This window comes from Gavia stellata, unplaced genomic scaffold, assembly GCF_030936135.1.
Source record: "Gavia stellata isolate bGavSte3 unplaced genomic scaffold, bGavSte3.hap2 HAP2_SCAFFOLD_59, whole genome shotgun sequence".
Lineage (NCBI taxonomy): Eukaryota > Metazoa > Chordata > Aves > Gaviiformes > Gaviidae > Gavia > Gavia stellata.
This window is the reverse complement of record NW_026776859.1, coordinates 209,705-236,570: the sequence shown is the minus strand read 5'-3', so window position 1 is coordinate 236,570 and position 26,866 is coordinate 209,705. Positions and strand designations below refer to the sequence as shown.

The following is a 26,866-nucleotide window of genomic DNA, read 5'->3' as shown; positions in this document are numbered from 1 at the left end:
GACAGTGATGTGGGCAAGCAGGGGTGGTGGATAAAATCTTCTAAGGAAGAGGCAGAGGCATCGGGCAGTGTAGGACAGCCTGTGGTGGGGATGGCCCCGTTGCTGGGGCTGGCACCTCCCAACAGAACTGAAATCCTTGTACTTTCGACTATGGCTGCTGTCTCTTCCACCGAGGTCCGCAAGAGGACACCAGGTCCCTACAGCTCCAGCGCTTTCCTGTCTCTTCACCCACCCACTCACTCCATAGAGCCTCAGAGGAGTCCTCCTGCTGTCCTGCACTTGGCATCGCATGCCCCCACATCTCACTGCCCCCAGCAGCAGCCCTGAGCATTCCATATGGAACAGATCCCCATTCCTAGGGGGTCAGGGCTTGAACATCCTGCTTGATCACAGAATAACAGAATCACTAAGGTTGGAAAAGACCTGTAAGAACAGCAGGTCCAACCATCAACCCAACACCACATGCCCACTAAACCATGTCCCGCAGTGCCACATCTACTCGTTCCTTGATGAAATGCATGAAGGCCTTTCACAGTTGCCTCCACATTTGATTTTCCACCTGTAACCAGTGCCTCTGAGTTCCTGCTTCAGCAGCCCCCAGGGATCGTCCCTTTTCTGGTCATTCCCTCCATGGCCTCTTCAGCGATGGCCCTCGCTGGGGCCCACTAACACCCTCAGAAACCTGGAGGCTGTGTGCTGACTTTTACTTCTCCAGAGCCTTGTTCAACCTTCCTGCAGTATCTGCAGTTCAGGAACAGTGTCAAGCCTTTGACACTGTTCCCCACAGTATTCTCCTGGAGAAGCTGGCGACTCGTGGTTTAGACAGGTGCACTCTTCGCTGGGTTAAAAACTGGCTGGATGGCTGAGCCCAGAGAGTTGTGGTGAATGGGGTGAAATCCAGCTGGCGGCCGGTCACAAGCGGAGTCCCCCAGGGCTCAGTTTTGGGACCGGTCTTGTTTAATATCTTTATCGATAACCTGGATGAGGGGATAGAGTGCACCCTCAGCAAGTTTGCAGATGACACCAAGTTGGGAGGGAGTGTTGATCTGCTTGAGGGTAGGAAGGCTCTGCAGAGGGATCTGGACAGGCTGGATCGATGGGCACAGGCCAATTGTATGAGGTTCAATAAGGCCAAGTGCCGGGTTCTACACTTTGGCCACAACAACCCCAGGCAACGCTACAGGCTTGGGGACGAGTGGCTGGAAAGCTCCCCCGCAGAAAAGGACCTGGGGGTGCTGGTTGACAGCCGGCTGAATATGAGCCAGCAGTGTGCCCAGGTGGCCAAGAAGGCCAACGGCATCCTGGCCTGTATCAGAAATGGTGTGGCCAGCAGGAGCAGGGAGGTTATCATGCCTCTGTACTCGGCGCTGGTGAGGCCGCACCTCGAATCCTGTGTTCAGTTTTGGGCCCCTCACTCCAAGAAGGACATTGAGGTGCTGGAGCGTGTCCAGAGAAGGGTGACGGAGCTGGTGAGGGGTCTGGAACACAAGTCTTATGAGGAGCGGCTGAGGGAACTGGGGTTGTTTAGCCTGGAGAAGAGGAGGCCGAGGGGAGACCTTATCGCTCTCTACAACTGCCTGAAAGGGGGTTGCAGAGAGGTGGGTGTTGGTCTCTTCTCCCAAGTGACTAGTGACAGGACTAGAGGAAATGGCCTCAAGTTGCGCCAGGGGAGGTTCAGGCTGGATATTAGGAAAAAGTTCTTTACCGAGAGAGTAGTGAAACATTGGAATAGGCTGCCCAGGGAGGTGGTAGAGTCACCCTCCCTGGAGGTATTCAAGGAGCGTGTGGATGTGGCATTGTGGGATGTAGCTTGATGGACATGGTGCTGTGTGGTGTTGGGTGGGTTGGTTTTTGGTGTGTTGTGCCCTGTTGTTGTTGTGTGGTGGTTGGCTTGCGTGGGTTGTTTGTGTGGTTTTTTTTTTGTTTTGTTTTTTGTTTTTTTTTTTTTTTTTTAGGTTGGACTTGATGATCTTACAGGTCTTTTCCAATCGTAGTGATTCTGTGATTCTGTGATTCTGTGAACTTGGCACCAGAGGGCTCCTTAACATGCAAAACTCACTAACAAGCCAAGGCAGTCCAGTTTCCACAGTGGATGCCCTTAGGCCAATAAAAACACATTGCTGTGTCAAGCACAGATCCCAAGAACCCACAAAGCACTCCCTGCCCCACGCTCTGTTCGTCCATATTCACTCACAGCGAGTCTCACACTGAAGCCGTGAGCTCCCAGAAATCACAGAAGGAAGCAAAGGAACAAAGTGAATCAAATGCTCTCTTTTCAATAGACAAATCTGCACTGATCCCAACATATCGGGGTCACAGGAGTGTCTTCAAGTAGACTCTGCAGCATCGAGACCCACTCATTTCTCATTCTCTTCCAATGCTGGAGCCCTTGGGTGCACTTGTCCAGGCTTCCCTTTCTTCTCAAGGGAGAGAAATGAGCTGTCTCAGCTGAGATGCTTTGGCCTATCCTGCCTGTCCACCAGCTCCTGCTCCACAAAGGCTCCCATCAGCCCTGGGTCACATTTCCCAGTAGCATGAGGGGTCTTCAGCTACCCCCGGGAATCTTGGAGGCAGTGGCCACCTCTGTGTGGGCAACTGCATCAACCGCTGAAGGAAGGTGTTAGGCAGAAGCTGAAACATATGTGGGAAAGACCTTGGTGTAATAATTGGGTAAGAAGGCTTTGACACTTGTCTGTAAATTCTCATGATTTTTTTACAGGCCATGGCCATGGACCAGCAAGGTAATGACACTTTCTCTCCCTCTATGTAAACACAGATTTATACATCTTGTCCCTTTTGACTGGTAACATTTGGGTTTCCTCAAGTAGCTACTGATTTGGTTCCTATCCACTGATGGCTGTTTTCCTCTCGAGTCCTGCCTTGAGGCACCAAGGCCTGGGAGACCTTGCTGGTGATAAGAGCACATAAACTATCTCAGGTCTATTTAGACCGACTCTCACTAAATTTAGGGGTGATCCCATGTTATCTGTACTTCTTCCTTCACTGTCCCTGAAGTAGTAACAGCTCGTTATGGTGCCCTTGAATTCACTTTCAGGTTTCAACTGAGTTTTGCTAGAGACCATTTCCGTGCTTGGAGGACGTTGTCCTTGAAGACCAGCTGTACGGAGCTCTGCTGCCCTTCAATGCTAACACTACGGGCCTCTATTTGGACATTAAATACAGTAACTGTCCGGAATTTGATTAGGCAACGTGGGGATGAAAACCGTCATTATAGTGAATGGAGATCTAGTCAACCCAGCTGCTGGAAAAGAGAGAGAAACTTAACTCTGCCTATGATACAGATGGCAACATAGGCTGCCAAGAAAAGAGTAAATAGAGACAAGTGCAGTCGTCTTGCACATGCCTTGGCCAACCTCTGGCACCTCAGATGTCACCAGGCATTTCATCTGAAGAGCCAACTCCTGACCTACATCTTCATTAATTAGCACAGGAGCTGAGACAAGCAGCTCACATGCAGGTGCCTGTTCAATGCACACCGGAACTGAGGCGGAGGAATCCCACCTCCTGTGCGGTTGTGGCAGCCATGGGAGGGAGCTGAGTCCCCTTGCAGTGCTAGCAATAGAAACACAGGATGAGATGCCTCAACTGACTCAGCTGAATCCTATCCCTCAGCAGGAGTAAAGAAGATCCCTGCCTGTCATTGTCTGGGTGTCCTGACTGACAATAAAATATAAACGGTTATTTTTAGACCTAACTCTACCTCTGATGGGAGAAGTGACACTGCTGGAAAGAAGTCCCTCTCCCCAGCTGCGGGAGGGAAGATGAGTGATCCTTCAGCCTGTTTCACAGCAGGTTCCCCTGGAGCCCCAGGGACACCTGGAGGGAGCCCAGAGGGGGCAGAGAAAGTGCCGCCTTGGGCTGGTCCTCTGCTGCTGAGCTGGGCTGGGCTCCTGGGATGGAGGGAGGGAGCTGATGGCAAGCGGGCAGCGCTGCAGAGAGACAGCTCTGCCCAGGAGCAGGGCTGGGGGCACTGCCTGCAGGCACCGAGGGGAGACCTGGGAGGCAGAGAGAGCTGAAAGGCAGTTGGTAGCGGCAGGGTGCTGAGAGCTGACTGGGGGAGAGATCGTCACAGCCCTCTCTCTACATGGTAAGTCTCTGGGTGCAGGGCAGTGCAGCTTCAGTTCCTGGAGGGATCTCCTGGACCTGGTACATCTGAGAGCTGACGGGATCTGTCAGGACTCTCTCAGTTTCTCCAGTGTAGAGGAGGAGGACGTGCTCCAGAGCAGGGCTTCCCTGCTGCACCGTCAGAAGGACAGGACGCGTTCGCTGCCTTCTCCCAGGGATGGCTGCAGGGCTGTGAAGGTGGGTGTGCAGCCAGGGGTGCCCAGGGCTGTCCTTCAGAGCAGGGTCCCTGTGTCCCGGGGGCTGTGTGCTGGGGCAGGGACGCTGCTGTCTGCCAGGGTCAGCACTCAGCCTGCCCGGGGAGCTCCCCACGGCGCTGTGGGGAGAAGCTGTGGGTGGAAGGAGCAACCCTGGCAGGGCAGGGTGCTTCTGCTGTAGATAGGGCGCCGCATGGGCTGCTCACAGCTCCAGATAAGCCTCGGGGCATTTGCAGAGCGTCCTTTTGAAGAAGAACATTGAGGCAGCATTTACTTGAAAGGGAAGGTATCTGTGCTTTCAGTTTCCCACTGTTGGTGGGCTGGGTGGGCAGTGGGAGATATGAATTTATTTCTCTTCTCTGGAGAAGGGACTGAGACCCCAGTTCTTGATAGCACTTGTCTGAGCTGCTTCTTAGCCCCTGCCCACACAGAGATGCCCTTGGGCAGTGCCTCGCTGCCAGGAGGTATCTCAGGGCAGAGCTGAGCTCACAGCGGGTGGGATGGGCTCTGTGAGCAGCGACTGGGAGGAGAAGAGGGCACAGAGAAACAGCTCGGGTGGCAGGGACAGCTCCAGGCAGCAGAGACATGGGCCGGGAGTGAGAGGGAGCTGCTACCAGAAACGCCATGGGAGGAAAGATTTGGGCACCTCCCTGCCATCCCCTGCAGAGCAGGTGCCTCCCCCAGAGCAACCCCCGGTCTCTTCTCCCGCCCAGAAGAGCCTCTGCCCCCAGTCCAGGGCATGCGTTACCTCCTCCACAGCTGGACCTCCAGAAGAGAAAGACGTGGGTCCTGCAATGAATATGCATGTGTGCATGTGTCTGTGAGGTGGAGAGCACAGCCGGGTAAGGAGAAGGCTGCCCTGCATGCCTCTCTGCCTTTCTGTCCCTGCTTCATTTTTTTGGAGCACAGCAGTAGCCTTCCTTTTTTCCGCACCTGCTCGTGGTGCTCTTGCTCTCGGGGCTGGCATGATGGTGCAAGTCAGCTTCTCTTCTAACTCTGACTGGGGTCCTTCAATGGAGGTGTCTTCAAGGGAACTACGTGACCAAGTTGTATTTGAAACTGTGAGGCAGTATGTCATTCAGTTGATAGGGTTGGGGAATGAACTGACTTGTCCCTCATTCAGCTCAGGGACAGGGATTTCTATGAGAAATGGCATGGGATTGTCCTGAGAAGTTTCTCCTAACTTGTCACTGTCGATTCCTTATTGCACAGTGCCCCTTGCCCAGAGGAAGAAAATGTCCAACAGCAGCTCCATCACCCAGTTCCTCCTCCTGGCACTCGCAGACACGCGGGAGCTGCAGCTCTTGCACTTCTGGCTCTTCCTGGGCATCTACCTGGCTGCCCTCCTGGGCAACGGCCTCATCATCACCGCCGTAGCCTGTGACCACCGCCTCCACACCCCCATGTACTTCTTCCTCCTCAACCTCTCCCTCCTCGACCTGGGCTCCATCTCCACCACTCTCCCCAAAGCCATGGCCAATTCCCTGTGGGACACCAGGGCCATCTCCTACTCTGGATGTGCTTCACAGGTCTTTTTTTTCTTTTTCTGTGCTTCAGCAGAGTATTTTCTTCTCACCGTCATGGCCTATGACCGCTACGTTGCCATCTGCAAACCCCTGCACTACGGGACCCTCCTGGGCAGCAGAGCTTGTGTCCACATGGCAGCAGCTGTCTGGGGCGGTGGGTTTATCAATTCTCTCCTGCACACGGCCAACACATTTTCACTACCACTCTGCAAGGGCAATGCTGTGGACCAGTTCTTCTGTGAAATCCCCCAGATCCTCAAGCTCTCCTGCTCACGCTCCTACCTCAGGGAAGTTGGGCTTCTTGTGGTTAGTCTCTGTTTAGCATTTGGGTGTTTTGCTTCCATCGTGCTGTCCTATGTGCAGATCTTCAGGGCTGTGCTGAGGATCCCCTCTGAGCAGGGACGGCACAAAGCCTTTTCCACGTGCCTCCCTCACCTGGTTGTGGTCTCCTTGTTTATCAGTACTGCCATGTTTGCCTACCTGAAGCCCCCTTCCATTTCCTCCCCATCCCTGGATCTGGTGTTGGCAGTGCTGTACTCAGTGTTACCTCCAGCAGTGAACCCCCTCATCTACAGCATGAGGAACCAGGAGCTCAAGGATGCACTGTGGAAATTGATGAGTGGATACTTTTCAAACGCATTAAACTGCTTGTCATCTACTGTCAATCACTCGTAATGTCACTCATTACCGGCCCAGCCCATCCTCTGTAGTTTTGGTTGGTTTTGGTTGTGGGTTTGGGTTTTTTCCCTCTGTTTTTCTTTTTCAAATAGTGTCCAGAAAGAATGTCATTATTTCTGCCATTTCTAATTATGTATCTTTCCAGCTTTGTGTGACCCACAGATGTGTAAATGAGGAGCCATGCTCTCTGTGTTTTTAAAGAAAATAGAGGACCCTGCCGTGACTTGTTTGTCCCAGATCCTTTCTCCAAGAGCTTCTCTGGAGCTGCAGGGCAGTGTCTGTGTGCAGAGGTGGAGGGGAAACGAGTCCCAGCACAGCAGCACTGCCAGGCAGCACCAGCGCTTCACCTTCCCAAGCTGCTCGATTTCAACTTCCACTCTCTTCTTCTGAGCCCTTGTACTGGTGTAACATCTGAGTGCTCTTGGGGCTTGGTCAGAGTCCTGCTGCGTGGCAGTCCTGTGGCTGCAGGCAGGGACAGGCAATGGGCACTTCGGTGACAGATCTGACACCCATCACAGCATTGCTGTCATGAAAGGGGATCTCCTCAAGGCAGTGCCTGAAGGCTTAGGACTTCTTCTAATGTTGTTCTCAAGAACATGCCCAGGAAAGAGTCCTGGAAAGGAAAACACCGTGAGCAGCTAGAGTGTGTGAGTGTGAAGGTTGGGGACACACAGCAGTGTCCTGGCACAGCCAGGTCTCCTGGCAGAGCCCTGAAGGACCAGCAGAGCAGGGTCTGCTCTGTGCCCATGTTTGCTGGAGACCCGGGGGAAGCTGCCCCTGGGCAATCGACACAGACCAGCCAATAAAACCACATTTTCCAGCTCTGACCTCTCACCCCAGCTCAGAGAAGCTTTTGGTCCCTCCACGGAGGGACACTGAATGACTAGGTCAGAAGTCCGTGTTTGCATTGTACAGGTGAGATGTAAGCGTGCCCATGGTGTGCGTGTGGTGAGATGACCCCGAGTGAGCACAAGTGCCATCAGCTATTCCTGGGGGTGCCGTGAAGGCCTGTGGGAGAACCAGTAGCTCGAGGTCACTTCCCGTTGAGAGTAACGTCCCCTGGGAATCCACCTGAAGGCAGCACTGGGATCTGCTTCCTTGAACCAAGGTCCCCGTGTCCATTCCCCATGCCGTGGGGCATCTCACACGAGTGCAGAGCCAGGGGACCCACCGCAGGGCTGAGGTGTCTCCCAGGCTCTGGGAGTGGCAGCAGGAGGCCAGGGAGACACCATGGCTGCTGCAATGCACTGCCTGCGCCTGTGCAAGGGAAGGACTCCTGTCTCCGAACACCCCTCTGTGTGTGCGAGCAGTGCATGAGGCCAGCTCAGCTCTGGACACCTGCACTCAGAAGGGGTTCTGCAAGCGTGGGTGACAATGCCCTCTAGAAGAAGGCATTTCTCACCTTTCCCAAAAGGCGGAGCACATCTAGGCTGTTTGAGTGCCCTCAGAGGCACACACACCTCCAGGTTTCATCTCTCTGAACTTCCTTCACAATATCTTCAAGCAACCAGCAGAGAAACAACTGTCCTTCCTTGTAGGTGTGCTACAAGGAGAGAGGGGACCAGAAGGACCTAAAACCTTCTGTGGAGAAAGGGCAGTGGGACAATCTGACATCATCAATGGCATTTCCCTTACTGGGAATGGGGAATGTCCCCAACTCTTAGACAACTCTCTTCCTCCTCTCTCTCATGACCTGTCCTAGGATTGGGGTTGGGAACACCCTCATCATTCTGCTGGGGGTGGAACACTGGAACACTTGCTACAGCTCCACCAGCATGTCCCGGCTGCTGGCCAGCTTCCCGACTGGGGACAGCCCCATCTCTGCTCACAGCAGTGTTAGTTAGGTGGGAATGCTCTGGTGAGGTCAGCTGTGCCTCAGGATCTCACGGGATAGCAGGAGGCACGAGGCTGTGAAGGTGGCTGTGAGGTCACTTCTGTCTCTGGAGTTGACAGGCCAGCAGCAGGAACACGTCTGGGAAAGGGCCTGTGAGGTCACTTCTTTCTCAAGTAGCTGACAGGTCAGCCCTTGACTGGTGGCTGGGACATGTGCTTCTAGGCTCACATCTGCCAGAGTCTCTGACAGACCAGCAGCAGGCACCTGGCTGGCAAGTTGATTGTGGGAATCCCTTTCCCTAAGAACCTGGTAGGCCCACACAGGAGGAGGGCTTGGATATGGGTTGTCATCTCCTTTCCGCCTGAGTACCTGATGGGACAGCAGTACGCACACGGTTTGGTTGTGTTTATGGGAGAAGCCGAAAGGCCAGCAGCAGGCATGTGGCTTGGGAGGTCATGGTGAGGTCGCTTCTGCCTCGTCGGCTGGTGCAGCAAGTCTTGCAGATGCCGTCTGGAGAGGGTGATCCCATTTTCATCCTGTGATCCCTTTCAGTGTTTCCTTAGAAGGAAAAAAGTCAAGTCCTCATTTCTACTGCCCCCAAAAGAGGCAGTTCACCTGTGAATTTGCTGTGGCAGTTCTAGATATAGGTAAGGACATGCAGTTGGCCTCATCACTGGTATCAGGTGGGAGCTTCCTGCAGACTTCTCATCACAATCCAATTTACTCTGCGACCCAGGAGTATGATCTGCACAAGAGAGCCTGAAGGCCAAGCTGTACGTGGAGCACAGCCCAGGCCTGGGTCTACTCAGGTTTCCTCTTAGATGGATCCCCAACTCCTTCAGGTAACAATGGTCTTTTGGTCAGGATCACTGCACTGCCTGAGGAAGGCTGGGAAGAGGATGAGTGTCCTCCAGGCAGCTGGAGGAAGGGACACTATTTTAGGCCCTGGTAATCACCAGGGGCCTTTGAAGACCATGGACCTCTGCTAGAAGACCTCAGTTACAGGGAAGGTGGAAAGTGATCCCTGGCCCACCATGCTGAGAATGCTCTCCAGGATATGTTTTTCACAAGAAGACAGGGCAGGACTGGTGGGAGATGTGGATGGTAGCTTTGGCTGCAGTGTGAGTGAGGGGGTAGGGTGGAAAACCCTGAGGGAAGAGTGCAAGACAAATTGTGGCAGGGCTGAGTGGAGAGGAAGGATGATCTCCACCAACCCTCTGGCAGTGCTCTTCCTAATGCAGCCCAGGATGCCCTTGTCCACCCAAGGTGCAAAGCCAGGAGGAATTAAGGCATTGGGGAGACCTAATAAGAGCCTTCCCACATCTTCTTGGATACCAGCAAGAAAATGGAGCCAGGTTCTTCACTGTTGTGCATGATGGGAGGATGAGGGCCAATGGACATCAGCTGAAACCAGACAGGAAAAACTTTCTCCCCATCAAGACAGTCAAGCACTGGAGCAGATTTCACAGAGAGCTTGTGTCATCTCCATCCCTGGAGCTTTTAAAGCCCACAATGACTCATCCCTTGAGAAACCAGCTCTGACCTCATAGCTGACCCTGCTGAGAGCGGGAGGTTGGCCTGGAGACCTCCTGAGGTCCCTTCCGGCATGAATGATTCTGTGCTTCCATCCACCACAGATCTTGCCTTCAGGATGGGAGGCAAAGCACTCGGGTTCCTGGTGACCGCTGAAGTCAGACAGAAGGAAGTTTGGTCAGGTGATCTGTGACTTTCTTGTCCCACTCCAGGCATTATTATTCAGGTGCAGGGCTGCTTGGCAGGTACCCCAAACAGCCCTGACCATTTCATTTCCTTCACTTTTTCTTTCCTTTTTCCCTCTTTTCCTCCTCACAAGCTCTTGCCCTTGACCATCCTTGTACCCTCCCATGCAGACAGCCCATCTCTCTTTACCCTTTCCTCCCTGGCCCCAGTTTGGCTTCCTTTGTACCTTCCTTTGGTGTTTCTGAGCTTGTCACCAGGGATATTTCGACCTTTGCCAGCGATTCCATTAAACTAGTATGTCTTCTATTGTCTCTAGTGTCCTGCAATTCTTCCTGCTGAGATCTTGTCAGAGGCACCACTAATCTGGTGGGCCATCTGTATGCACACATTGACAGCTGTCCAAACAGAGCTTGACTCCAGGGGGACCTTGAGAAGCTCTCGGATTTGGCAGTAGAAAACTCATGAAGTTTTAGAAGCAGAAGTTGCGAGTCCTTTTTTTGGGCCAGAATAACCCCAACCATGAGGGCGGGCTGGGACCTGAACAGCTCAGGAGTGACCCTGAGGTGAAGGGCCTGGGTGTTCCAAGGGGTGCCATATGAGCCAATGGTGCATGCTCAAAGTTAATAAGGCCAACTGCATACGGGGCTGCCTTAGGAGGAGGGTGGCCACCCAGACAAGAGAGTCCTCATCCCCCTTGACTCAGCACTGCTGTGGCCACGTCTGGACTAGAGTGCCCTGGTGTGGGGTTCCCCCGTCTGGAGGAATGGGGAGGAACTGGAAAGGATCTGGAGGAAATCTTCCAGGATGGGGTGGGGGGTTTTTTGGAGAGGCTGAAGGTCCTGGGCTTCTTTAGGCTGGTGAAGTGGAGGCTCAGGGTACTGCAGTTGTAGCCTGCAACTTGGAGGCTGGAGCTTTTGTTGGTAGTGGGAAGAGAAAGAAACCTGCACAACGTGCAGCTTGGAACGTTCATACTGGAGGTGAGGAAAAAGAAGTCTTAACCAAAGGGTTACATTGTGGTGCAAGAGGTCATCCAGAGGGAGTGTGGACCATCCCATGACTTTGTATTTCAAGGAAAAGCCAGTGAGGGTGGAGAGACATCCGTGAAGGTATAGAAATGCTGGGGTGAGAGCTAGGTGGGAAAGCAAGATGGGTGTCTACAGCCTGAAGGGAAAGAGGTGCAGGCACGGGCCAAGGGCTCTGGAGAGACTAAAAGGCTCAACAGGACCGAGGTCTTTGTCCCCTTGGCCATGGCAGTTGCCTCTTCCACCGAGGCCTACCAGCAGAAACTTTCTTTTGAGGCTCTGGACTTTGTTTCCCCTGCCTGGGGAGGCCAGGAGGTGTCATAGAATTTTCTTACACTTGGCATTGCTCACCCTCACATCCCACTGCCCCCAAGAAGAGCTCTGAGCCACACGTGAGGGACAAGATCTGCCTTCCCAGGGTTTGGCCTTTCTGCTTCATGAAAGAAACAAAGGGTTTTCTCAGCACGAGAGCCACCTGCCCGGTGCCTTTGCCTACCTGCAATCATGGCCTCCAATTCTCTGCTCTAACAAGTCCTTGGGGAGGCTTTGTCAGGAATGGCCCTCAGTGGGGCCCATTAATGCTTCAAGGCCCTTGGAGTTTTGCTTCTGACTTCTTGAGCACTTTGTTCAATCTTCTCTCAGTATCTGAGGCTCACGGACTCAGCACCAAATACACCGTGGGGCTCATTAGAATACAGAAAGCCCTAACGAGCCATGTCTCTTCTTGTAATTTGCTTCAAGTCTTCAAGACTTGTACAGCTAATTAGAGAGGTGCCATAGTGTAGTTAAGGAGGGAGATTTCAAAGTGCATCTAATATTTTCAAGGATATTTTTGATTGCTTTTCAGTTTAGAGAAGGGGTGATAGCAGCATTCTCCAAGTGCTATTGAGCCAGGATGTCTCCTCAGGAGGTCTGGACAGGCAGGAAAAGCAGTCCCTTGGGGTCTGACACTGCATGGACAACTTTGCTCCTCACCTCCCCAACCTCGCCATTTCTGTCTTTGGCCTCCTGGGGCTTACATCACTGTTCCTTGCATCAGACTTCTCCGCTGAAGTCTGCAGCTGGAGGTTACAGCTCCATGGCACCATCTCCCACCCGCTCTCCTTCGAGAACTGGCTGCACACAGGCACAGAAGAGTCTTTCCTATTTGTAAGGAAAGAAAATTAAAGCATGATGACTTTTCATAAACAGTAAAACACACTCTGTAACCATATGCTCAGTACAAGTTGCCTCTCTACAAGGGATCATCTGATCAGAAATGTTTTTGATAGGTACAAGAAGACAGAGATGGACGTAACTAAAGAGTTGGCTAGAGAGACAATTAGACTACTGAAAGACAGGCAAGCTTTTAACTCCCTGAAGCTCAAGGCAGCAGCATAGGTGAGAGGTATCTGGATGGACAAAGAATAAGGGGAGGAGAAAAATGGTGAATCATGGCAAGGGCCTTTGTCTGGGCAGTCTGCATCTAAAAGTTGACTTTAGAAATGGTCACTGTATCCTGGACAGGTGCAAATATATGAAAAACTAGAGAAATTCAAGACACCATGTCACAGGCAGGAAAGCGGTAATGAAGTTACAGGGGAAGATCAATATTTCTTTGGAATATCCCTTGGGAAGGGGCATGGGATCAATAGAGGTCTCTTGTGAGTGAGGAAAGGCAACGTTGCCCCCACCTTTGAAAGGGGCCAAAAGTGCAACGCAGGGAATGCGTCCAAAAGCAGTCAGCATGGACTTGCCAAGGGTAAATCATGCCTCGCCAACCTGATTGCCTTCCTGATGAAGTAACTGCATTTGTGCATGAGGGGAGACCAGTGGATGGCATTTACCTCAGCTGCAGCAAGACTTTTGCCATGGTCTCCCTCGGTATTCTTGTACCCAAGGGAGGCCTTTACAGTCTGGACGATTAGACAAACAGATGGGCAAAACACCAGGTGGAGAATGAGGCTGAGAGCACAGTGGTGAAGGGGTCATACCCTACGTGGAGGCCAGTGGGACGTACTGGGGCATGGTGGGGCAGCAGAGGGGACTCTCCTGGGCCCTCTGCAGTGTAACACCTCTATCCATGACCCCGAGGAGGGCCATTTATTGACCAATTAATTTACCAATTGCTGTCATGGGCAAAACAGACCCCACTGGGGAAATTATGGTCTTGTTAGAAGCAGCATGACTCAGGACGACCATTGGCACACATGCTTTAAGAGCTGCACTGTTGGAGGTTCCATCCAAGGGGACCTTGACACACCTGTCATCAGCCAGGTTTTGAGCCAGCTTTACTAGATCTCCGTTGACTATAACGAGCGTGATTTCAAGAACATCCCCACATAGGGATAATTCAGGGCAGTTACTCTATTTAATTCCAATTTCAAGCCTGTAATGTTACGCGACATGCCACAGCTCTCACACACAGCTGCGTGCGGTTGGCAGTGACAGGAATAGCCCTACACAGGAAAGCCATCCCCATTCAGAGCGAGTGTGTGTCAGACTCCCCAGACAGCATTGCAGACAGATGCAGTGCCTTTGTGCAAGAGACTGATTGCCACCCCTGCCGTGGGGCAAGCTCTGTCCCTTCTCTAGCCAGTCGATGTAGGGCAGTCCAGGAATAGGAAGTTCATCACACCGGGGTCGCCACGCGTGTGCCTACACTTCCAAACTGCTGGTTTTTCTCTCCACCAACCCTTACTCTCCCCCTGGATAATATAGTCAAGGAAGAGTTTTCCCAGTGGGCCTGTCAGCAGCACCTTGGCATTCCTGGAGATCAGCTTCACCTCTGGCAAAGGCCCTCAGGGGCAGCACAGACACCACTGACAAAAAACCCGTTTCCTTCTGCGCTGCACTGCCCAGCCCTGTTTCTCTCTGGCCTTGGCACAGCAGGGTTTGCTCACTCTCTTGGCATCGAATTTCAGCTTGATGTTTCCATCTGGGGTCCACTCCCGCACATCTCTGCTCTGAAGCAAAGCCTTTGCACAGACGGGGTCTTGGACACTTGGTACCAGCTTTCCCTAAGACAAGTCAGAGCTTGGCCTGGGGCTACACCGGAGGGGCTACAGCCCAAATGCGCACTGATGCCCTCAGCCAGGGCACAGCCAGGACGAGCTGGAGCCTGTGCTTTTGACATCCATGGAGGAACGGCCAAGGCATGGGGGGACAAGTGACACAGCTTGGGGTGCTGCAATGGATGGGCAGAGGCTGTTCAGGAGAGACAGGCTGGAAGGACCTGGGGTGGGGTTCCCTCAGAGGGAAGAAGTCGCTGGGATGTCTGGAGCGCCTCTGTGGGGCAAGGGACAAGTTGGGTGAGCCCTTGTGAGTGAGGGTCAGAGGAGGGGCCAGTGAAGGTGACATCGTGGTGGGAGACGAGGAACCCACAGTCACGATGGGGAAGTTGGCATAGACTTTTCTAAGCACCCCAAGGAAGTCTCGGCATGTAGAAGCCTGGTCCTCACTGGGGACTTGAATGACCCTGCCATTTTCTGGAAGAGGAACGCAGCAGCATGCAGACAGTCCAGGCAGCTTCTGGAGTGTCTTGGGAGAACGTCTTAGCACCGCTGGCAGATGGGCCAACAAGGGTCATGCCAGCCTGGATCTGACACTTGCCAGCAAGGAAGAGCTGGCCAGTGAACTGAAGGTCAGCGTAAGCCTTTTCTGTCGTGACACTGAAATAGTGGGGTCCCAGCTCCCGAGGAGAGTGAGGAAGGAAAATAGAGACTGCAGATGCCGGATCTTAGAGGGGCAGACTTTGGCCTATTGTGGGGAGTTGTAGTGGGGTCTCGTGGTCAGCAGCATTGAAGGGCAGCAGAGCTCCGTACAGCTGGTCTTCAAGGACAACGTCCTCCAAGCACGGAAACGGTCTGTAGCAAAACTCAGTTGAAACCTGAAAGTGAATTCAAGGGCACCATAACGAGCTGTTACTACTTCAGGGACAGTGAAGGAAGAAGTACAGATAACATGGGATCACCCCTAAATTTAGTGAGAGTCGGTCTAAATAGACCTGAGATAGTTTATGTGCTCTTATCACCAGCAAGGTCTCCCAGGCCTTGGTGCCTCAAGGCAGGACTCGAGAGGAAAACAGCCATCAGTGGATAGGAACCAAATCAGTAGCTACTTGAGCAAACCCAAATGTTACCAGTCAAAAGGGACAAGATGTATAAATCTGTGTTTACATAGAGGGAGAGAAAGTGTCATTACCTTGCTGGTCCATGGCCATGGCCTGTAAAAGAATCATGAGAATTTACAGACAAGTGTCAAAGCCTTCTTACCCAATTATTACACCAAGGTCTTTCCCACATATGTTTCAACTTCTGCCTAACACCTTCCTTCAGCGGTTGATGCAGTTGCCCACACAGAGGTGGCCACTGCCTCCAAGATTCCCGGGGGTAGCTGAAGACTCCACATGCTACTGGGAAATGTGACCCAGGGCTGATGGGAGCCTTTGTGGAGCAGGAGCTGGTGGACAGGCAGGATAGGCCAAAGCATCTCAGCTGAGACAGCTCATTTCTCTCCCTTGAGTAGAAAGGGAAGCCTGGACAAGTGCACCCAAGGGCTCCAGCGTTGGAGGAGAATGAGAAATGAGTGGGTCCAGATGCTGCAGAGTCTACTTGAAGACACTCCTGTGACCCAGATATGTTGGGATCAGTGCAGATTTGTCTATTCAAAAGAGAGCATTTGATTCACTTTGTTCCTTTGCTTCCTTCTGTGATTTCCGGGAGCTCACGGCTTCAGTGTGAGACTCGCTGTGAGTGAATATGGACGAACAGAGCGTGGGGCAGGGAGTGCTTTGGGGGTTTCTGGGATCTGTGCTTGACACAGCAATGTGTTTTTATTGGCCTAAGGGCATCCACTGTGGAAAGTGGACTCCAGAGGAGGTCAGGTGGACTTAATGTACAGCAGAGGAGTGTGTTTTATTTTTTATTGAACCAAGCCTTCTTTTGGTTTTGGGTTTTGGAATAAAGAACGATTGTTCTGTGTCTGCATGCAGCTCATTCTCCAAATAAAGCAAGTGGGAATTGGTGTCCATGGGCTGAAACATGCAGCTACTGACTGCAGTGGAGAAAGCTCCAATTTGAAGAAAGGTGCTGCGAGTCCCAGGTGGCTGATGAGAGAACTGGTGGGGTTGGAGGGAGGGACAAAGGCTGCCCATAGGGTGTCTGACATACAGGGTCTTGACTTCCATAGGTATTAGGACTCTATCAGGAGGTGTTCTGTGTCAGTAAGAATTGGAATTTGCTGACATCACTTAATGAATAAGCAGAAAAAGAAAAATTGGAAAGAGAAGAAATTGTTTCTTACTGATATTGAGTATCGAAATCTTTTCACTTTGACTACACTCCGCAAACCTCTCAAATGAACCCCACAAGGACTGAGGAATTAGGGAAAGTTATGCGCAGAGCCTTGGCTTGTTAGTGAGTTTTGCATGTTAAGGAGCCCTCTGGTGCCAAGTTCCTGAACTGCAGATACTGCAGGAAGGTTGAACAAGGCTCTGGAGAAGTAAAAGTCAGCACACAGCCTCCAGGTTTCTGAGGGTGTTAGTGGGCCCCAGCGAGGGCCATCGCTGAAGAGGCCATGGAGGGAATGACCAGAAAAGGGATGATCCCTGGGGGCTGCTGAAGCAGGAACTCAGAGGCACTGGTTACAGGTGGAAAATCAAATGTGGAGGCAACTGTGAAAGGCCTTCATGCATTTCATCAAGGAAGGAGTAGATGTGGCACTGCGGGACATGGTTTAGTGGGCATGTGGTGTTGGGTTGATGGTTGGACCTGCTGTTCTTACAGGTCTTTTCCAACCTTAGTGATTCTGTTATTCTGTGATCAAGCAGGATGTTCAAGCCCTGACCCCCTAGGAATGGGGATCTGTTCCATCATGGCATGCTCAGGGCTGCTGCTGGGGGCAGTGAGATGTGGGGGCATACGATGCCAAGTGCAGGACACCAGGAGGACTCCTCTGAGGCTCTATGGAGTGAGTGGGTGGGTGAAGAGACAGGAAAGCGCTGGAGCTGTAGGGACCTGGTGTTCTCTTGGGGACCTCGGTGGAAGAGACAGCGGCCATAGTCGAAAGGACAAGGATTTCAGTTCATTGGGAGGTGCCAGCCCCAGCAACGGGGCCATCCCCACCACAGGCTGTCCTACACTGCCCGATGCCTCTGCCTCTTCCTTAGAAGATTTTATCCACTGCCCCTGCTTGCCCACATCACTGTCACCCCATGAGGTTCCTACTGGTCCATCCCTCCAGCCTGTCTGTGTCCCTTGGGATGGCCACCCTGCCCTCCAGTGTAGTGTCTGTTCTCCTCAATGTGGTCTCTGCTACAAATGTTATGAATAATCCCTCTCTCAGCTCCTCCAGGTCATCAAAAAGACGTTAAACAGGGCAGGTTGCCGGGTAGACCCCAGCAGGACCCTGCTAGCTAGATGCCTGCAGGCAGAGAACCACGCATTGACCACGTACCTCTGAGCCCACCTGTCCAGCTCGTTTTTACCCATCTAGCTATCCCCCCATGCAGACCATAATATCCTAACATTGAATATTGTGAGGGATGATGGCGAAAGCTTTGCTGACCTCCAGGTAGAAGACAACCACTGCTCTCCCCCGTGCAGCAATCCTCTCCTTTCTTCAGAAAGAGCAAAGAGGCTGGCCAGGCACAATCTCCCCTGGGTAAATCCCATCACCTTCCTTTCAGACACCCAGAAAGGGGACGCGAGTGGACGTCCTCGGGGGCACAGCCTTCTGTTCCCCTGCTCATCCCTTGGGCATTTTTGAAAGGTGCGTACAATGTACAAAGGTGCTGCCAGTCATCAGGATGTTCCCCAGTCTCCATGACCTTTCAGAGGTGATGGAGAGTTTTCTCCCTGTGACAAAGGCCAGCTCGCTCAGCTCCCTGGGATGCCGCCCCTCCAGCCCCAGTGACCAGAAAGGATTGCGCTTGCTCAAGTGACCCCTGACTTGATCCACATCCACTGCTGGTTCTTTTCCTCCAGAGTCCTGCCTCAAGGCGCAAAGGCTTGGGAGACCTTGCTGGGGAAGACTAAGACAAAGAGGATATAGAGTATCTCAGAGCTGTCTACACCTGCTCTTACTAAGTTCAGCAGTGGCCACACGTTCTCTTTGTTTTTTCCTAAAACTCTTTCTGGAAGGGCTAACAGCTCCACTTGATGCCCTCGAACCTCTTGCAAGGGTCCACACCAGGGAAGCTTTGGCTTCCCTAAAGCCATCCCCATTTCTAAATTTGTCCCTGAGTCCTTGCATCCACCTCCGGAATGCTTCTGTTTTTCTATGAAACTTCTTAATGAGTTCCTTCTTTAACGGAGCTGCTCTCCTGAAATGGCTGGTTGTTTTCCTGCTTAGCGGTCTGGAAACGCCTTGTGCTTTGAAGATGCTTTCCTGAAAGACCAGCTGTACGGAGCTCTCCTGCCCATGGGCTTACAATTAAAAATCCCTTGAAGAGGCTAAACTCTTCCCCCACTATTTCACGGTCACTGCAGCCCAGGCTCACACTGGTTTTCACATCCCTCATCAGCACTGCCTCTTTCGCAAGGACCAGATTCAGGCAAAGATCACCTTTGTTGGCCTGGCACCTGTGCAAAGAAGTGGTCCCAAGAGACCCCAGACACCAGCTGCACAGTCTGCATCCTGCTGTGCTCCCCTCCCAGTGAGTGTCGGGGTCATTACAGTCCCCAACAAGACCTGGGGCCATGGATCTGGAGACTTCCATGGCTTGCTTAAATAAGCCTTTCTCCTCTGCCTTCTCCTGATTGCAGGTTCTGAGGGCCTGTGGTGGAGGTGAAGCTGATCTCCAGGAAGACAAGGTGCTGCTGAAAATGTCCTTGGCTTTGGACAGGCTGTGATCCAGGAACACGGTGACAATCATTCCCCTCTTCCTTGACTGTATCATCAAGGGGCTGAGCAAAGGCTTGTTGAAAGAAGCACCAAGAGAGTTTGGGAGCAGCCAAATGATTGGAGCCGCCCGTGCGATGGGCTTCCTGTTCATGCACTGCTCTGCATCGGCTGGATGAACTTGGGTCAGACCTTGCCTCACTGCACGGCTGGGATTCAGTCGCTGGCCAACAGAGCCCGAATCTGCCGGAGATGCCACCTGGGCTTGCACAAAGGAAGCGAACCTGTCGGCAACGCTGCCTGGGGTGTCTGTCCCGCATCCCCTCTGAACGGGAATGGCTTTCCCATAGGTCCTGTGCTGTCCCTGCCAGCCACAGGCCGTTGTGCTGGAGAGCCCTGGCATCTCGTGTAGCACTCCAGGCCTGTGTGTGGCCATTGAGCAGCTGCCCTGAACCCGGTTAAGCACTGGAGGATGTCCATGAGCCAACTGCCATTACAGTCCGTGGAGATCTAGGAAATACAGCTGATGGAGAAGAGAAGGAGAGGGACTTGGCTCCATCTGGGCAGCTGACTACCTCTGTAGGTGCTGTGGACATAAGGAAAAGGGAAGGTTTTAGTTCTCCTAACTGTAAACATCTGCTGTCATTTCCCTCTACCAAAGGAATTCCCCTCCAGGCTCCAAGAGGATCCCCCAGATGCTGCCTTGTCTCTCAGCATTGCTCCATTAGAGCTTGCACTCACCTGCACATAGCTTGGACAAGCTCCGGTGTCACCTCGAATGTCACCAGATGTTCCCACCTGAACAACTCCCTTAATCTCCATTAACTGACATGAGAGCTGAGACAAACAGCTCACATGCAGGTGCCTATTCTATGTGCACAGGGGAACAGGGGCAAGAGGAATTCCACCTCCAGTGAGTTTATAGAGTGCCCGGGAGAGAGCTGAGTCCTCTTCTAGCCCCAGGATTTCAAACCCAGGATGGGATGTCTTGAATGACCCAAGTGAATCCCTTCCCTCAGCAGGGTTAGAGGAGATCCCTCCCTGTACGTTTCTGGGTGTCCTGTCTAATGATGGGACAAGGAACGGGGATTCTCATGCCTAAGTGTGTCTCTGAAAGGAGAAATGTCACAGCTGGAAAGAAGTCTCTCTCCCCAGCTATGGGAGGGAAGATGAGTGATCCCTTCAGCCTGTTTCAGGGCAGGTTCCCCTGGAGCCCCAGGGACACCTGGAGGGAGCCCAGAGGGGGCAGAGAAAGTGCCGCCTTGGGCTGGTCCTCTGCTGCTGAGCTGGGCTGGGCTCCTGGGATGGAGGGAGGGAGCTGATGGCAAGCGGGCAGCGCTGCAGAGAGACAGCTCTGGCCAGGAGCAGCTCCTCTGCAAAGCGCAGCAGGGCTGAGGGCACTGCCTGCAGGCACCGAGGGGAGAGGAGGGAGGCAGAGAGAGATTAAAGGCGGTGTGCAGTGGGAGAATGCTGAGACCTCACCGGCAGCAAATTCTTCACAGTCCTCTATATGGTAAGTCTCTGGGTGCGGGGCATTTATCTCCTAGAGCTGGCACATCCCACGGCCTCTACGATCTGTCAGAAGTAATCTACAGTTTCCATAGCGTAGAGGAGAAGGACTTGCTCCAGAGCAGGGCTTCCCTGCGGCACCGTCAGAAGGACAGGGCACGTTCGCTGCCTTCTCCCAGGGATGGCTGCAGGGCTGTGAAGGTGGGTGTGCAGCCAGGGGTGCCCAGGGCTGTCCTTCAGAGCAGGGTCCCTGTGTCCCGGGGGCTGTGTGCTGGGGCAGGGACGCTGCTGTCTGCCAGGGTCAGCACTCAGCCTGCCCGGGGAGCTCCCCAGAGCGCTGTGGGGAGAAGCTGTGGGTGGAAGGAACAATCCCTGTCAGGGCAGGGTCCTTCTGCTGTCAAGAGGGTGTTGCGTGGGTCAGGGCTTCTCACAACTCCAGATCACCCCCAGGACATTTCCCAGGGGACTTTCAAAAGGAAGGTCAAGGCTGGAGTTACATTAAAGATAGAGCTTTCCACAGTCTGTGTACCTCAGTTACTCAGGAACATGAGCCCGGCCAGTGCCCTGCAAATAGGCAGGTTTCTGTAGGGCCAAGGTCAGTGCACAGTGGTTGGGATGGAGTCTGTGAGTGCTGACAGGGAAAAGATATGGGACAGGATAATTCTCCCAGGAGGAAAATGTCCAGGCAGCAGGGATATGATCAGGCAATGAGAGCAAACTAAAACCTGGCATGTTGCAGGAGCGAGAATTCAGAAAACTCACATCTCCAGATGACCCCCAAGGCATTGCCCAGGAGACTTTTCAAGGGGACGTTCAAGGCTGGGGCTGCCCACATTGGTCTGTGCATTCCTGAGTTAATGCTTTCAGTTTTATGGTGTTTGGACAGGTGGGAATGGAGATGGATCTGTCAGGTGTGGACAAAGCTCTAAGATTCATACATTTCTGCTCTGCAAGATTCCTGCTCCAGCTCACCCAGTCGATGTTTCCAGAAAAGACTCTCCAAAGGGAAGTTCAAGGAAGTTGCTGCTTGAGACAAAAGCTGCCTTTCTGAACGCCTGGTTTCAGTTTTCTGCTATTTCAGAGGGAACGTGAAAATGAAGCAGGCAGAGGTTCCTAAGCCATCTCTGTAAGAGATGTATAGGTTGCAGGGAACCTCAGCATGTCCCTCCCTCCTCCCTCCTCCCTCACGTGTGGACAGACCATCACCTTTCCAGCCTTACTAGGTTTGTTCCCACGTGCCCTGTAGCTTTGTCAAATGCAGAGGTGCCCCTGGGCAGTGCCCTGCAGCTGTGTGGTTTCTGCAGGGCAGAGATGAGTGCACAGGGGCTGCGATGGGGTTTGTCAGCACTGGCGTGGAGGAGATGTGGGGACAGAGAAACAGCTACTGGCAGGGACAACTCCAGGCAGCAAAGACATGGGCAGGGAGGGAGGGAACCGCTGAGGGAAACCCTGTTGCAGGGGAGATATGGGCACCTCCTGGCCATCCCCTGCAGTGCAGATGCAGATACCTTCCCTGAGCAACAGCCCTCATCTCTCCTCTCCCACCCAGCACAGCCATCAGCTCTCATGGCCGTGGGGTAACAGTCATGAGCTGCCTCCTGGACATCCAGACCCCCAGAGGCAATGTGTATCGCTCCTGCCACGTGCCCATTTCCCACTGCCCATCAAAGGGCCAAGAGCGGCTGCTCTGCGGTGTCTCTGCCTGGGAGACAGCTAGTCAAGGTGAAATCTTTTCTGCTTGCCTGTCGGTCTCTGCTCTGCCTTCACCTACCAATATGGTAATGGTATTTATCCTTTTCACTCCACCTAACCGTATGGCTCTTCTCCTTACTCTGGGGCTCTTGGGTATGTCAGTGTGGGGGGGAGCGGGTAGGGTTCAGCTGAGGGTCCTGCAGAGGAGGCGCCTGCATGGGAAAAGGTGCCCAAGACCCCTTCAAACTTGTGGGGCTCTGGTCAGTGCAATCACTGGGGCTGAGAAATGATCTGGCTCTCCCTTCAGGACTCCTGATCTTTACAGCACTTCAGCATCTCCCCAAGCTGTCCTTATAGGCATGGTGCTTCTGTCCAGAAGGGCACAGCTCTCTCACAGGAACCATGAGAGATCCAAGAGCCATTTTGAGAAGCTGCAGAGATGCTAACATCATGAACAGCCTGCTGGGCACCTTCATATGAGTGCAGCTGGCATGGAACCCTGCTTGTCCTTGGCTAGCAGGAAGGGGTGAGGTGTTCCTCAGGTGTTGGCACCCGCATCATGAAGTCCTGGGTCTGATCATTGGAGTCAGGAGCCAGTTCCTGCCCCGCTAGGGCAGGTTCATTCTCCTGTTGACAAGATGCTGCATGGGCTGCTCTCAGCTCCAGCTCACCCTTGTCCTGAGGAGATCTTTCAAGATGACGGAGAAGGCAAGGGCTACACTAGCAGGAGGGAGCCTTCCAGAGGCTGTGATTTCAGGTTCCTAATTGCTGCAAAAAAGAGAAATACTTTTTTTTATTTGTAAAGGGGACAGAGACCGCAGGCAGCTCCAACTTTACCTTTTCAGCCTCATCAGGGTGGGTCTGACCAGCTCCTGAGCAGCTGCAACCACGGAGATGGCCTGGGACAGTGCCATTCCACCAGGAGGTGTCTGCAGGGCAGGGATGAGTGCTCGGCTTGTGGGATGGGGTCTGTGAGCACTGACAGGGAAGAGAGGTGAGGGCACAGGAACAGCTCCCAGGAACAGCTAAAGGCAGCAGAGATGTGGTCGGAGTGAGAGGAAACTGCTAAGAGCGGTGGTATGCCACTCTGTCCTCTCCAACGCAGATGCCTCCCGCTGCGCAAGCCCCCCTTGTCTCTCCTCTCCAGCCCTGCAAAGTTCTCTACCCTCACGGTGTGGGATCTAGTCCACGAGTCACTTGTTGGCAGCTAGACCCCGGCTATTGGAGAGGTGCTCTTCTCCTGCCACGAACCCATCTCCTGCCGCCTGACGAAGGGACGGAGAGCAGCCACCCTGTGTTGTCGCTGCCTGGGAGGTGGCGTGCACCGCTGGGGAAGGTAAATGCTTTCCTGAGGGCCTGGCTGTCTCTCTTTCCTTGCCTCCCTTAAGGAAAAGGATCATGGTATTGCCCCACGTTTCTCCATCCAACCATCCATCCATCCTCGTCCTTGTGTTATAGTTGTTCTTCAAAGGGCTTTCAGACACCAGTCCTGAGGCTCCTGCCATGGAGGTGTCTGTGTGGGAGCATGGTGTCCAAGCCCCCTTCTAGCCTATGAGGCTCCAAGCATGCACTGTGAGAGGGTGGGGATTAGGTGATTCTCCTTTCAGGACACTCCACATTTAGGACCCTTGACTTTCTCCCTGGGGTATTCTGCTGAGAGGCCAGCTATCCTCCAGAAGGTCCTCCAGAAGGACACAGCACTGCTACGTGATATTTCTTTGTATCTGAAAGTTACCTGGAAAAGCTGCAGAGGTGCAAAGGCCGTGGAGATGCTGCCAGGCAGCTGTACGTGGGGAGCCTGAAGAAGAGCCGTGGGTTCTTGCAAGAATGGCAGTGCTGAGACCACCCTCAGCTATCAGCACCCACATCATAGAGCCTCCTCAGTCTGGTCATTGGAGCCAGGAGGTGTGTCAGCCTCTCTCCATCACCCTCTGCAGGTGAGGGCTGAGAAAGAGGAAGGACCTTGGAGACCTGCATTGGAAACTTCACCCTTCCACCCCCTCAAAAGTCTGGTTTCCTTTTCAGGTGACTTGAGAGTCTGATCATCCCTCAGCTGAGAGGGATGTGCAAAGCAGCTGGGAACAAGCCAGAAGGACAGGTCAGGCTTCCAGACTCTGCAGTGAGGCACAGACAGTCCTTCAGTCTCTCAGGACTCACTGGTGTATTCACCAGTGTTTATTCTGAGAGCCATGGACTTTTACCCCTTCCAAAAACATGCTCCTGGTGTGATGGGAACATCTAAAAACATACGTAATTCCATCAGTATGACCCTTTGTTGCAGCCCATCTTCTGGAAAATGGGGCATGAAGCAACTGAGGAGCCTTTCTGCATGATGGGTGCACTTCACCTAGGGGAGGAGGTGTTCACAGTGATGGTGCTGTTTCCTCACCCTCCACCCCCCTTGCTCATATTACTATGCCTGGAGATGCAGTGCAGGTGACAGACTGAAGTGAGAACAGTCTCTTTTTCAGGGGTGGCCGACTCAGACATTTGGCTGTGCAAGAAGTTAAAGGTGAAGAACTTTTATCCCTTGCGGGGATCTTGTCTCTCAGGAGCAGATGGACACGGGTGCCAATGTAAAGACTCACTACAGGGCTTGGAGAGTATTCCCGTATGGTCACTGCTACAAATCCTCCTCTCTCAGCTCAGGGCATCCATCCCCAGGGACCATCCCAAAAACGTGTGGCTGCTTACAGCCTCCATGTATCCACTGCTGTAGAAGAGGGCCGACTCCTCAGAGCCCTGGGGTGAGAAGCACCAGCACCGGGCACTCACCCAGCACAGAGCAGAGCTCAAGCCAGGGAGCTTAAGGTGCATCACCCTGATCAGGACAGACTGAATGTGTGTGTGCAGGGGTCCATGAGAAATGGAGCGTGTGTTGCTCAAGCTCAAGTTATACTGACCTCTATGTATCTTTTCATATTCAGACAGTGCCCAATGCTGAGAGACAGCAAATGTCCAACGGCAGTTCCAACACCCAGTTCCTCCTCCTGAAATTTGCAGACACGCGGGAGCTGCAGCTCTTGCACTTCTGGCTCTTCCTGGGCATCTACCTGGCTGCCCTCCTAAGCAATGGTCTCCCTGTATGTCAGCACTGCCATGTTTGCCTACCTGAAGCCCCCCTCCATCTCCTCCCCATCCCTGGACCTGGTGGTGGCAGTGCTGTACTCAGTGGTGCCTCCAGCAGTGAACCCCCTCATCTACAGCATGAGGAACCAGGAGCTCAAAGATGCCCTGAAGAAAGTGATTTCATGGAAATTTTTCAATACTGATAAACTTCCAGTCGTTCTCCGCAAATGACTCCCATACAGGCCTATGCTTTGTTTTATTACCTTTATTGTTATTGCTATTTGGGGTTGTTTGTTCATAGACCAATATTTGGGTTTCCTGTACTTCGTGTGCTGCATGAACCTACTCTGTCTCACCTGGAGCCCGTATAAAAATGTGTCTGTGTAACACTGGGTCCAGGCTGCCTCCCTCATAGCATCTCTGTAATAAAAAGGGGTCTTGCCCATGCACTGCCTGGTGGTTGGGCTGTTTTTCCAAACCTTGTGTCAGGAAGAGGCCCGAGATGTTGCACCTCAAGAGGGCCCATTGCTCCATGGTTTCAAGACAAAAAAGCTCATTGCCATGTTGTGACCTGGTAGAGGATTGGATTTAGGACTCACCTCTTGGTGCCTAGTGACAGTGGAGATGGTGAATGGTCACTGAAGTACATACCCAGTTCTTTCCCACATGCGAAAGGGCAGAAGACATCTTCCAGGAGGGGACTCTCCAGCTTCCTGGATATCCCAGTGCTTCCCCATGGAAAGAGTGTGCCTGGGGTGTGACTGGAGCTCCACAAAGTGAGAGATTTTCCAGGTAGAATCATGCAAAAGTAAAGAGTGAATTCCAGGTATTCACAGGGAAAGGAGGACTCTGCAATTTCAGGAGAGGCAGTGGGAACCCAGCTGGCACAGGGAAGGGAGCCTGGAGAGATGCAGGAGCTGGCTGAGGAGCTGTCATGCTGTCCTGGAGCATGGGGCTGGTGGGGGCAGAGGAGGGGGAAAATGTATTCAGGGTTGGGCACCACCTACAATAGGAACACAGGAGAGCCAGAGAGTGAGTGGCCTCTGTTTCCTTGTGCCTTTAGGACCAGGTCAAGCCCTGGGACTGATGGGGATCCTGAACCCCCCTCTCTGCCCCCCAAGAGCTGCTGTGCCCTTCAGAAGGTCTGGGGCTGTGGGGTGAGTGCCCAGAGCTCTGCTGCACCCTGCTACAGGCAGTGCCATGGGGCCAGCCCAGACTGTGCCATAGTACTGGGAAGAGGGGAGGAGATTTAGGGAATGCTGGGGTGGGGTTGGGGTGGGTTGGAATGTGGCCGGGAGAGAGAAAACACCAGTGTAGAGCTCAGCTGTGTGAGTGTGCAGGGTGGGGGCACACAGCAGGGTGTTCACGGTGCAGAGCCAAGTGACATGGTGAAGGAAGCAAGGCACCAAAGGTGCAGAAGAGAGGGGCCCAGTCTGTGCCTTTTTCCCTGGACACCCCAGGGAATCTATCCCAGGGTAATTTTCCCTGGCTGTCCCACACACTGGCCATTTCCAACACTGGCCATACACCTCAGCCGTGAGGAAGGGACCTTTGCTGCATGGTCACCCTCATCCTCCTTCACAGCTCTGTGATACCAAACTCCACTGCCATTATTAAGAAAAAAAAAAAAACAAACCCAGTGTCCTTCCGATACTC

The 26,866-nt window shown here is 53.0% G+C and overlaps 1 protein-coding gene across 1 annotated transcript; it reads left to right on the top strand.

Annotated features, from left to right (window-relative positions):
- The first annotated feature begins 5,920 nt into the window (after positions 1 to 5,920).
- Positions 5,921 to 25,441, top strand: LOC132321366 (olfactory receptor 14J1-like). Its single transcript, XM_059834871.1, has 2 exons — positions 5,921 to 6,336; positions 25,234 to 25,441. The coding sequence occupies exons 1-2, from the start codon at positions 5,921 to 5,923 to the stop codon at positions 25,439 to 25,441; spliced, it is 624 nt and encodes a 207-aa protein (XP_059690854.1).
- Positions 25,442 to 26,866: the final 1,425 nt, after the last annotated feature.

Coding starts and splice junctions, on each gene's coding strand:
- LOC132321366 (XM_059834871.1), top strand. CDS start 5,921: ATGGCCTATGACCGCTACGTTGCCATCTGCAAACCCCTGCACTACGGG. Junction 6,337..25,233: donor TTGTTTATCAGTACTGCCAT/GTTTGCCTACCT, acceptor CCTGTATGTCAG/CACTGCCATGTTTGCCTACC.